This window comes from Monodelphis domestica, chromosome 1 (assembly GCF_027887165.1).
Source record: "Monodelphis domestica isolate mMonDom1 chromosome 1, mMonDom1.pri, whole genome shotgun sequence".
Lineage (NCBI taxonomy): Eukaryota > Metazoa > Chordata > Mammalia > Didelphimorphia > Didelphidae > Monodelphis > Monodelphis domestica.
In genome coordinates, this window is record NC_077227.1 from 570457131 (window position 1) to 570470279 (window position 13149).

Consider the following 13149-nt stretch of genomic DNA (forward strand, 5'->3'; position numbering starts at 1 on the left):
ATTGCCACACAAAGTATTGCAGTTTTGGATGGTTCTACTTGTCTTAGAAAATTCACTATTAACTTAAACTTATCTTCCTAAAATTTCTTCCCTTTGGTTATAGTTCCACATAAACCATTTAATTATTCTCCTAATTTATAGCTATACTTTCAAGTACTGACTGCACTTAATATGCTACTTGTATTACAGTTCCCCAGTAGTTCTTGTCAACTAAAAAGGCCATTTCCAAATAATTTATGCTCTTAGAATCCTTAGATACTGGGTTGCTGAATCCAATTGTTTCTGATGTGTCTTATCTATTTAACTTTTTTATTTTTTAAACTTGTACCAATTTTTTTTATTACAACTTTGTAATTTGTGGTCTGGCAGTATAGTTTCTCTTCATTCCAACTTTTTTTTCATGATTTCACAAGAGATTTTGGAACTTCTGTTCCGCCAAATAAAATCTATTACTATCTAGTCCATTTCTAATACAATATGTATTGGGTATTTGATCAGTATAACACTAAACATTTAAATTAACTTTGTTAATGACATCAGTTTTACTACATTGCTAGTGTCCAAGCCTGAGCACTGAACATCCCTCCAATTATTTAGGTCATGCTTTATTTCCTTAAAGATTATTTTCTAATTGTATTTATATAAGCCCCAAGTTTCTTACTAGATTGACTTTCATAAATTTTATATATTTTTGTACTTATCTTGAATTGTATTTCTCTCTTATTTTCTCCTTAATGTTGTTATTGTCTGGTAGAAAAATATTGACAAAGTTGGTGGATTAATTTCATACCCTGCCACTTCATGTAGATATTTACTTTCTCATTTTTTTGATGATTCTCTAGGGCAGTGTTGGCAAACCTTTTAGAGATCACATGCCCAAAATGAAACTTCAGGCTGCCCATGAATCCCCCACATTACCCCAGCCAGGGGAGGGAGGAAGTGCTTGAAGAGTGAGGCTGATGAGTTTGTGTAACTTTACCTCATTTAAATCCAATTCATAAGCATCACAGAAGGATCATCTGAGAAACATATATGTATATATAGATTATGTCTTTCATGTTTCTAGTCCTTTGTGATCACAAAGAAAGCTGCTATCAATATTTTGGAACATATAAGTTCTTTTCTTCTTAAGTTGTCCCCATTTTTCCCTCCAAGATGTCATATTGCTTTTTTGTCATTTTAGACAATTTAATGGGTGTGAGATGATTTCTCAGAATTGTTGGCATCTTTGACTTCTCAAACATTGGCATCTTTGATGTTTGATTAAGCTTTAGGTGCTTCACAAGACTTGCTTCAGCTTCCTTCGTGGCCTTTGGAATAAGTTGTATTTCTCTAATCAGAAATGAGTTAGAGCATTTTTTCATATATCTATTTATGGTCATGATTTCTTCATCCAAAAATTGATGTTCATATCTTTTACCCATTTATCAGTTGAGGGATGAGTCTTATTCTTAAATTTGACTAAGTTCTCTAAATATTTCATATATGAGACCTCTGTTTGAGAGGCTGTCTATAAAAATGTTTTTTCCCAAATTTCTGCTTTCCTTCTAATCTTGGTAACATTTTTTTTTATTTTATCAAGCATAAAATAAAACAAATTACATAGTAAATTATAAAATAAAATAAATTATAAAAATAAAATTATTTTATTTGTACAATACCTTTTATTGTAATTTACTCAAATTATCCATTTTTATATTTTACATTCCTCAATATTTATTTTGAATCATAAATAAGATAGGTAGTATGTTCCCTGTTCTAATTTACTTATGATAGCTTCTTTCATGTTTGGATCATGTAGCCATTTTGATCTTATCTTTATTTGTGTTTAATTTTATTATATATTTAATACATTTTTCTGACTCTGAACTAGGATATTTATTGTGGGAATATATAGGACAGGACAAAGGCAGAGATAAGTCTGAACTGATATTCAAAGTATATAAAGATTTGGGTAGAAGGAGAGGAAAGAATGATTACAAGGTTTTGAAACTGAGTGTTTGGGAGGATTGTGGTACTAATGATAGACAAACAAAATTTTGGCTAAATAATCATGAATGAAACAGAATGAAACTGAGTTTTTTCAAAGGGAGTCCCAGAGACTTTAAATTGGATCTATTGTGTGTAATGTAACATTAAAATAATCCTGGATGTTTTATTACAAGCTATAGAGCTGTGATGGTGAACCTATAGCTTGTGTGCCAGAAAGGACATGGAGAGCTCTCTCTATTGACATGTATAGTCACTCACTGGAGTTCATTACTAGAAAGCCAGAGAGACTCAGAGCAGAGCTGCTTCCCTCCCCCTCTCTATCCACTTGAGGACATTCCTTACTTCAGCTGCCTCTCTACTCAGTGGTTCATTGGGAGTGTTTCCTCCCTCTCTTATCTGGAGTGAGAGGGGGGCAGGGCTCAGTCTCTAAAGGTTCACCATCACTGTGATAGTATGGACAGAGCATTTATGATTTGCTCAAATAACTCTCTTGCTCTTTGCAAAGTGACTGATACATAAACCACTCAAAGGGGAAGAATTAATCAAGGGACATATTAGCTCTATTGGCTGACTTTTGCTATGGTCCAAATTCTGCCTCTAAAAAAGAAACTCAGACTAAGATTTTGATATCTTTTAGTTCTTTGCTTCTCTATTGAAAAGCAATAACAGCCCCTTTCCTGCAGAGTTTTTAAGGTTTTTAATTTGATTTTTGTCATAAAACCTCTGAGAATCAGGTGGTCTACCTGCTACACAAAGCCTTTCTTGGTTCCCCTTCAAAATTATCTTGTTTTTATTTTGTATGTATTCATCTATGTACCCTAATAGAATATAAGCTCCTGGAGGGCAGGATGTGTTTAATTTTTACTTTTGTATTCCTAAAATCTGATAAAGTGCCTGACATTATAAGTGTCCAGTGAAGTTATAGTTTGGAATACAGAAGGATGAAATAGATTTAGATGACTGAATACAGACATGAGGAACTTAAAGTGAAGGTAGTATTTACATGATGTTAAATTTAGATTTTCTTAAAGTGGATCTGTATGGATGATATACTTCACTGAATGGAAGGAACTTTAGAGAGCATGTAACCTAAGCCTCCAGAGTGACAGATGAATACACTGAGTTCCTGTTAGGTAAATGACTGATCTGGGGACTTACAGTCAAGCTTTCTATCTCCCAAGTGCAGAATTCTTTGCATCACACTTTTTTTTCCTCACTTACCCACTCATCCTCAAAATTTCCTAGGCACTAAAATGAACATGAACTTAATTATACTTAATATGACCCCAACTTAGATCTACAACTCACAGTCTTCCCTCTAGTTAGGCTAAGATCTGCCCAATCAGTGATTTTCTTGTTCATGTCCCCAGAACCCAAGATGAAGATTGTCATAATACTGTACAGTTCAGTTATTCGTTCTTTATTTTAAAAAATGAATATTTAGGAATTTATATAATTAATTATTATAAGTGGAGTCTCATTCATTCTCAAGGATTAGTTTAAATTAGCACTATTTGTAAATGAAATGATTTATGGAGCTTTAACAGTCTCTGAGTATGTTCTAAATATTCCACTGTGAATTACTTAATTCCTAACTGAATACTTTATTCAATTAGTAGAATCTTTACAGAATCTGAAGGGACCTCAGAGATTATCTATTAAAATTTATAACTAAATAGGAATCCCTTTTTAAAATATTCAGTTTCTTTAAGTTCAATTTGTTCATTAGACATTTAATCTTCTAATTTATGCCAGGCACCATTGTGGCTATGAAGATAAGCACAAACCAGTTCTTTAAAACAAAAAACCCTGAAAGGATAATTCAACTTTTACTGCAAGACCTCCATTGATGGGAATCTCAATTCCTCCTTCTACTCTTCTACAGTAACAAAGTGTTTCATTTTAACTGGGTTAAAAAAATCTATCTTGAGGCAATTGTCAATGATACTTCTATTTCTGCCTCATGTGGCCTCATCAAACATCCACTTCCCCCTGATGTTTCTTCAAATACTTGAATTCAGCACACATGCCTCACAGAAATCTTCTTAGACTAACCATTCCCAATTCCTTGTGTGGCACAGTCTTCAGGACTCTTACCATACTGGTTGTCCTCCTTTGTACATGCCCTCACAAAAGCCCTTTGAACTAACCGTAATACTGCAGATATGTTTTATTCAGGATAGACTACAACAAGACCATAACTGTACCACTTGAGACATGATGAATCTATAAGAAAATCTGTAGTTTGAGTTAGATTGTTTTTTGGTGGTCACCTTGTTACACTTCTGATTCTTATTAAGTTTGAAGCTAAGTAAAACTCTCATCTTTTTCTGGGAAATGTTGTCTAACCCTTTCTGTAGTTGCATTGTTGATTATTTTTGAACACAGGTATTGGATTTCATATTAACCCTGATTGAATTCTGTTTTATTAAAGTTCCAGTTTGTTGAGAACTTTTGGGATCCTGACTCTGATCCTGAATATTAGCTATCCTTCCAACTCTGTCATCATCGGAAACATTAAGGAGCAATCTGTTGCCACTTTCTGTAACTTCTGGGTTGATCATTTAAAGTCCTTGAATCTCTGGGTTCTTGCTTAGATGGTAGCGATGTCTAGGTGTAAGTTACAAAATGCATAGCATGTCTAATTTAGGCAGCTTCTCAAAAAAAAACGATGGTAAATGTTTTATTAAGTGATGGTTTCGATATCATTGTTAGCGGATGTGGGATTGGTATGTGGAAATCTCCTTCATACTAAAAATGACATCCTCTATTTTGATTGCAGAATCTTAAAATAATGATTTGTATAGAAACCAAGGGAAAGTGAGACATATTTGGAATGGTAAATATCCAGAAATGGATAAAATGCAAGCTGATTGAAGATTTGAAAAGATTCTTTTCTCTGCACAATAAAAAACAATATTTATCTTAATTTTTAACACACAATTAGGCTATTACTCAGCAAAGAAGTACTTAAAATCCAAAGAATTTTACATTGTAAAAGTTTTTCAAAGGCTAGTGCCAAGAAATAAAAATTCTTAAGAGACTGAGCTTAACTTTCAAGTGACTTTTGGCTTCCAAATAATCCAAAATAATCTTAAGAGTATTTAAAAGGACAAGTTAATTTCTGTGTAAAGTCAGTTGAGTGGCAGTAATTGAAGAATTAATTACTTCATATGGACAAAGGAATTTAAAGCTATATAGCTGAGTTATGTCTACCTTTTTCCTTTCTGCCTTTCTTCTTGAGAAAAGGGATGTTTGGTGGGGATGGAGGGAAGTTTTTCAACATATACACTACCTCACCAATAGAAACTGACAGTGCCTTTCAGAAGAGCTACATGGGACATACATGTATTTATCTTCATGCCTGGAGACATAGGAAATCTTATATAATTTGCCATGGGGGTGTTAAAGGAAGAACAACCTCTCCTCCTCTGTCCCTCTCTTTCTCCTTCTATGCCTCTGTCTCTATGTCTACCTCTGTGTGTCTCTATCTTTCTTCCTCTCTGTCCCTGTCTCTCTCTGTCTCTGTCTCTTCTTAATGATATAGCTATAGCTGCCAAGGAGCAGTTAGATGGCACAAAGGATGGTGGGCTGAGCCTAGAGTCAAGAAGACTAATTTTTCTGAAAAATCTAGCCTCAGACATTTATTAGCTAGTGACCCTAGGCAAGTCTCTTAACTCTGTTTACATTGGTTCTTCATCTATAAAATAAGCTGGAAAAGGAAATGGCAAACCATTGCAGGATCTTTGCCAAGAAAACCCCAAAATGGTGTTGTGGAGAATTGTACATGACTTTAACAACTGAACAACAATAGCTGATTTGCTGAGATCTCTGATATTATATAGTAAGACTATTCTATGAATGTTCTTTAACTCTTGCTCCCCTCACATTTCCATGGCCAAATATTGTCATTTCTACCTTTATAACATTTCCCCTATGCATTCCCTTCTCTCCATTCATATATCAGCACAATCCTAGTTCAGAACTCATCTCGTCTATCCTAGATAACTTTTTGAGCTTTCTAAGTGGTCTTGCCATGTCTCTCCCTATTCCAATCCATTGTCTTCTTGGTTGCTGTTGTGATTTTTCCAAAGTATGTCTGCCCATGTCACTCCCCTGCTCAAGGATCTCCAATAAGTCCCTCTTACCTCCAGGAACAAATATAACCCCCTCTCTTTGTTATTTAAAGCTCTTTACAACTAGCTTTTCAGACATAGGGCACATTCCTCTCTATACTCTGGTAGCTAGTGACATTGACATATTTGTATTTCTTCAGGCATGACATTATCTCCCATCTCTCTCCATGCCTTTGTACTGCTGACTATCACACTGGAAGTGCTGTTGTCCTTCAACTATCCTAGTAATTTCTTTAGTTTCCTTCATAACTCATTTCAAATTCCACCCACAGGAATTCTTTCCTGGTTCCCTCAGCCCTACTGGCTAAAATCTTCCTTTTGCAGATTACCTTCATCTATTCTCCATTTATTTTGTATGTACTTAGTTATTTGCAAGTTGACTTTCTCATAAAAATTCTGCTCCTTGAGATCATGGACTGGTGTACATATGTGTACATGCATGTTTATTATTAATAGAAAATAATTATGTTTAACTTTCTATTTTAGAAAGAACTCAGGTTCCTTAACTCAAAATCTAGTGTACTTTTCACTAAATCATATTAATTTATTCAGAGTATTATGGATGGTACAAACAATTGAAGTATTGACATTTTGAGAATGTCCATTTTGGTTCTTGACATTATCTATCTCATTTGGATAGGAGTAAATGACTTTTCAAATCTCTTTCTGCATAACTTTATTAAAAAATCTTAGGACAGGTGCTACGGAAAAATGAATAAATATGGATCTCTTTACTGCTAAGACTTTATGACTTTATGCAATTATTTCTGCTTTTTATTTCCTGGGGTTTCAAAAAGTTACAAATATAATTTATACTGAGGCAGGATACCCAAAAGCCTTTCTAACCTTCCATCTCTCCCATCCATTTATCACATTACTTCTCTACTGAAAGTAATTTCACTGCTTCTTCATTACCTGTTGATTAAAGAATAAATTCCCTTGGTTGGCTTTCTAGGCCCTCCACCATATTGTTTTAAACCACTTTACCACTCTTATGTTCCTCTACTGCCCTTCATGTGTTCCTTCCAAACTGGACTACTTAGTTCCACCATGTTGTTGATCCTGCCTTCTCCCATTTATGAGCTTTTGCTCACCTGCCATGTTAAAATAGACTTCCCTTCCATTTCTTCATGCTGAAGTTCTTCTCTTCCTTTAAGATATGACCTCAGATACTACTTCTTTGAAGTTTATATTATATTCAAAGATATAATAATAATAATGTAATTATTCAGGCCTTGCCTTGCCTAGAATCTTTCTGAGCCCCAACTTTGCATCTATTTCATTCTTGTCATATCTTGTCATATCACTAATATAATAATAGTTAACATTTAATTAGTACTTAATATGTGCCAGGAACTGTGCTAAATGCTTTTTAATTCTCTCATTTGATGCTCATAGCCTGTGAGATGATATTGTTATCATCCCCATTTTACAGATGAGGAAACAGAGGCAAAGAATTTAAGCAACTTGCTCAGGTCGAACAGCTAGTAAGTGTATGGAGCCAAATTTGAACTTGAGTCTTCCTGAATGCAGACCCAGTCTTGTATCCATTGTGCTAACAAGCTATCCTCATTATTATTTGTGTCTGTCTTTCCCCTATTTTTTCTTTTTAAGGTACTAGACAATAGGGTCTCTTTTATAATAATGTGTCTTTCTACTGCTTAGTTCTATGCCTTGAACATAGGTATTTTTAAAAATTTGTTGCATTGAATACATAGTATAACTGTTTTCTTTAAGTCTTTACTTTCCTCTTTTCTGTCCTATAGAGCAAGGTTGCCCTCAATGTCCATTTTAATCAGATTTCAAATGAAAAGTGTGACTTTGTCCTGTACCACCCAATAGCTTGTCAACTGTGATACCTATAGGTAGCAGCAATTGTAAGGGGCAAAGATCCTGGGACACTTACCACTGTGCAGCAAAGGGGCCAAAACCACCAGAGAAGAACCAGGGCCAAGAGCAGGAAGAGAATCAACAGAGCAATTGCCAGGATGGTGCCATCGGACTGCAAAGGGAAGGAAGACAAGTTATTTTTAGAACTCATGGAGAAAACAAACCATTGGGAATGGTCAACTCTTTGTCACTTGCAGAGAGTTCTAAGGTCTTTTTGAATGACTTTTGGTAATTTTCTCATTTGCAAAACAAGCTGGAGAAGGTCATGGCAAATCACTCCAATATCTTTGCCAAGATGGGTCACAAAGAATTGGACACAACCACTTGACAAAATGACAACTCAGCCACTCTTTGATTGTGTCTCATGCCCTTCCATGTTTTGATCATCACAATTAGGACTTTCTCATAAAAGAAGAGCTTCCAAGGTCTTAGATCAGTCCAATACTTTAATCTTACAAAGGAAAAGAACTGACATTCAATGAAGTTTATATAGCTAACCAAGACTTCAACTCTGGTTTCTTAACTCACTGTCCAGAGCCTCCTTTTTCCCCCATCATAGAACATTATTATCCCCAAATAAAATGGGCTACTTTGTGAACTAGTGAGCTGTTAGGAGCCTGCCTATTGAGTTACTTTTGATCAATATCTTGAGTTAACAACTGACTTCAGTTTAACTTATAGTTGTTTAGCACGGGTGATGGTGGACGTGTGTGTGTGTGTGTGTATGTGTGTGTGAGAGAGAGAGAGAGACAGAGAGACAGAGAGACAGAGACAGAGAGACAGAGACAGAGACAGAGAGAAATGTCACTCTTCTCTTGTTTAGGTAAAGTAAATTTACTAGGTACCAAGAAAGAGTGACCCCCAACAGATCATAAACTGAGGAAATTATTTTGTATTATGAATAGGGCAAGATCTCCTTGGTTTACAACTGGTCTCTTTTTTTTTAAACCCTTACCTTTCATCTTGGAGTTAATACTGTGTATTGGAAACAAGGCAGAAGGGTGGTAAGGGCTAGGCAATGGGGGTGAAGTGACTTGCCCAGGGTCACCCAGCTAGGAAGTGTCTGAGGCCAGATTTGAACCTAGGACCTCACGTCTCTAGGCTGGGCTCTCAATTCACTGAGTCACCCAGCTGCCCCTGACTGGTCCCTTTCTTGGAAACAATAAGGATCACCTCCACCTATATTCAGATGTGTCAGAATTTAACAGTGTAGAAAGTATCATGTTGTTTCTCTAGCCTTGAGAAGGCAAAACTATTTATTGGATTTGGTGGAAAATGCCTATCATCCCTGCAAACCAGAGGCTAATCTGTCCACACTAAGTTCAGAATTAATGTGGTGAATCCTTGGGAATGTGGGGACACTAGTTTGCCTTAGGAGATTGGGGCTTTCCCTTATTGTAAAACATAGCACATCAAAGTTCCCAAGCTGACCAGAATTAAACAAAGTTAAAACTGAGCAGTCCTGGACTCTAGCAAGAGGAAGTATAACTACAAGCATTTGATATAAGTAGAGTGGAAACAATAGGTAAGGCTTCTGGGATCTTTCTCTTAACCTTCTTTGTTCCTGCCAGATCCACACAAGAGCAAAGGCTTAGTTCTGTCTTTGTGCTCTCCTTTCTCTGTCCTAGAAGGCCTATGTAAGATGTTTTAGAAGACAGAAACTTTTGCATATAGCTGAGAGTCTTAACCCTATCATTAAGTGCCCTTTAGAGATTATCATTGTAGAATCACAAAGTCATCAAATCTTATATTTGTAAGGATGGAGATAATCTAGTCCAAGTCATTGGTGACCAGGAGAATAGGAGTATTTTGGACTCCTGGTTTCTCTCTGCCCTACCTCTCTTCTCCTTCCAAAGGGCTGAGGGAACTCATCTCTTTCTTTTCTGCCTCTCCTTTCTTTGTCTACTTGATTCAAGATTGACTTCCAGCTTTGTCCAGAGAAGATATCAATGTAATTCTCCTCTTGAGTGATCTTTGGGATTTTCAAAATTGGCAAAAAAGCAACTTTTTCTTACTGCAATCCACTAGGGATATCTTTGGTTAAGAGCCAGGAAGTTCAAAGCCCGCCAAACCAGTATTGGCCCATCTTTTCAAGATTTGCCGGAATGTCAGGTTTTATCAGAAGGAGCAAAAGCCTCAGATGTACAGGTGGTTGTAGGGGTAGACTAAGCCCAGTGGGTGGGTGGTTTTCTCCAAGGTCATATTTCTGGTAGGAGCTCCTGCCAAAGAGCCCAATCTAGATGAGGGAAGTACAAAGGGAGAGATAGAAGGGGGAGGGGAAGGAAGGGAATAATTGTTGGGAGGATGTTTCCAAGTAGCATTTCTCCCTTTAAATAATGACCATGGAATTGGTTAACTACCCCTTGTGCTAAGGAATCTTTTCAGGAATATTATTCTTTTGCATATCCACAGGGTGATATAGGGTGGATTATTATGAATGTAATAAAAACTATCATGGGTCTTTTAAGAAAAACTCAAGATCTCAAAAAATTTAGTCTAGAGATATTGACCTTAACTGTTGCATGGAGAAGACCTTGAGTTTTATACTTATAACCCAAGTCTGCTTACTTCCAGGCTTTGTGTTCTTTTGATAGGGCCAGTATGTTTATTTTAGACTCTGGTAAGGGCTGCCTGGAACTTCGGTACAAATATCCTCCCTTGAAGATGACTCTGAGGCACTCTGGATTGTGACTAGGGACTCTGGATTCCAGGGACCTTGCATTTCACTGGGCCAGCTGGTACTTATACATTTCTTTCTTTAGCAAAGACTACCTTTTAATATGTAGGAGACATGTTAGCAGTGTTAATAGAAGAACATACAAGATGAAACTGTAGATCCTTGAAATAATTAGCCTAGTGCTAACTACACAGGAGAAGATAAATACTGAACTATACTAGAAGAAATACCATCTTTCCAACATGACATAAACTAACTTATGGTTTCAGATAATCTTTATAGCAGAAGAGAATACTCAAGGTGGCACAATGGAAAGATCCTATCCTCAGAAGACCCAGGGTCTAGTTTAAGTTTGGTAAAAAGAATCATCTATCAGGTTGTATATTAGAAAGACCTGAGATGTCATCTGGTCCAATCTTCCACCCAATGTTGCACTCCAACATTCTTGACATACATTACTTTGCAATGCAGGCTGTTCCATTGTTTAGTAGTTTTAATCATTAGTAATTTCTTCCATATTAACAATAGACATTAATATAGTACTTTAAGGTTTATAAAATGCTTTGTTCCCAACACTATAATGTAGGTAGTATTAGTAGTTATTATTTTCATTTTTTACAGATGGGAAAACTGAGGCTCAAGGAAGAAAAGTTATTTGCCCAGAGACATAGAGCTAAAAAATGCAAAAACCTAGGCATAAACCTGGGTCTTCTGATTCTAAGACTGACACTCTTTCCAATAAATAGACACGTGACTGTTTAAATCATTTTCTCTCTGGGTCTATATTTTTTTAACCTGTAAAATGAGAGAGCTAACTATATGGTTCCCGTGGTACTTTGCATTTTCCCTAGGAGGCAGAATGGGCGATATAGCTTTCCAAGTAACCAACTTCAATCTGCTTCCTTCAGTCCTCTCCCAGTAAGTCCTCCTGGGACTCCTTCCCAGGTTGCTCTTCTGGAGTTTTTATCTTCCTCAAGAATGCTGCAGGTATTTGTTTGAAGCTCGTTTTTCCCCCCTAGAAAGGGTGGCAATGTGTGATTTGCCCAAGTTTCTGTTCTGTATCTATATTCTTCAGTGATATATTCTATCTTGATATTCTCTTCTAACTCTAGTCTCTCCAGGCCAATCTCATTTATACCTTGAGTCTCAGAGATAAGAAGTGACTTGACCAAGTCACACAGCTTAGTTAATGACACAGGAAAGACTAGATATGCAACTAGTAGGTCTCTTGCTTCTAGTCTCTTGATTCTAAAGACCCAGAATTTTTCCATGAAACTCTACTACCAACAGTCCAAAGTGAGCTTTCGGAGGGAAATTTCTGAGGGAAAGTTAAATGAAACCACACAGTATTATTATCATTAATTTCTATAGTACTTTGAGGTTTACAAAGCACTTTCTTCACAATAATCGTATGGATTATGCACTGAAAGTATTAATTCACCCTGTTTTACAATTGGGGAAACAGAAATGACTATAGAAACAGAATGTGCACATAGAAATTCATGACATTCCTTTACTCAAAACCCCCCAACAACTTTAGTACATCTTTTTTTAGACCCTTACCTTCTGTCTTAGAATCAATACAGTGTTTTGATTTCAAGGCAGAAGAATGGTAAGGGCTAGGCAATGGGAATTAAGTGACTTGCCCAGGGTCACACAGCTAGGAAGTGTCCACCTAGCTGCCTCCCCTTTAGTAAATCTTTATTGCTTCCTGAGTAAAATTTGAACTCCTTAGTCTGGCATTCAAGCAAGATCCCAAAATTTGGTGCTTTGTCCTCAATGCCTTTCCAGGCTCACCTCATCTTACACTTCTCCAAGTACCCCATGCAATAGCTACTAAACTGGATGACATTCTGCCTCCCCTGCCCTCCTGCATTGATGGGGGGGTTCACTTGTGAGTTCCTTATATGAAAGAAATGATCAGCACATTCCCTAGTCTTGACCCCCATAGCTAATAAGGGGCAGAGCCAGGTCTCACATTCTGGTGTCCTGACTCTTAACTCCAGCACGGTATAGACTACTGGCTACTCTTTCTCCAGCTGTGTGAGTGCTTTTAGAGCCTTGTTCCATGTGATTGTGAAGGGCTGCATTCCATTTCTTTTTTTTTAAGTTGGATGAAGCCTGAACAGCTGGTCTCTGCTTACTGCGCACAGGAATGAGTGTGGGGGAGGGACACGATGACTTCTTTTTCGTTTTGAAAGATATCCAATGCTTTCATTGCTAAGAGGTTTGGGATATTGAGGGCCAGAGACCCAAATTCCCTCTCTTTCCTACTGCATTCATTTGTTCCTCTGACCATGGGATGGTTCTGAAAAGATCTAGTCTCAACTACTAATTTTACAGAGACTCAGGCTAGTAAAAAGATTTGCTTGAGGATACCCAGCTAGTGAGCAATGGAGACCAAGACTATGAATCAGGCAGGTCTTCTGAGTCCCAGGCTGTGTATTCTGTGTT

At 36.7% G+C, this 13149-nt stretch overlaps 1 protein-coding gene across 1 annotated transcript in view; it reads right to left on the reverse strand.

Annotated features, from left to right (window-relative positions):
* The window catches only part of ANTXR1 (ANTXR cell adhesion molecule 1), a 334340-nt gene that overhangs the window by 128566 nt on the left and 192625 nt on the right, over positions 1-13149 (reverse strand). Inside the window, exon 13 of the mRNA XM_001381658.4 lies at positions 8035-8130. Within this exon, the coding sequence (XP_001381695.2) occupies positions 8035-8130 (96 nt within the window). The remainder of the gene's footprint in view (positions 1-8034; positions 8131-13149) is intronic.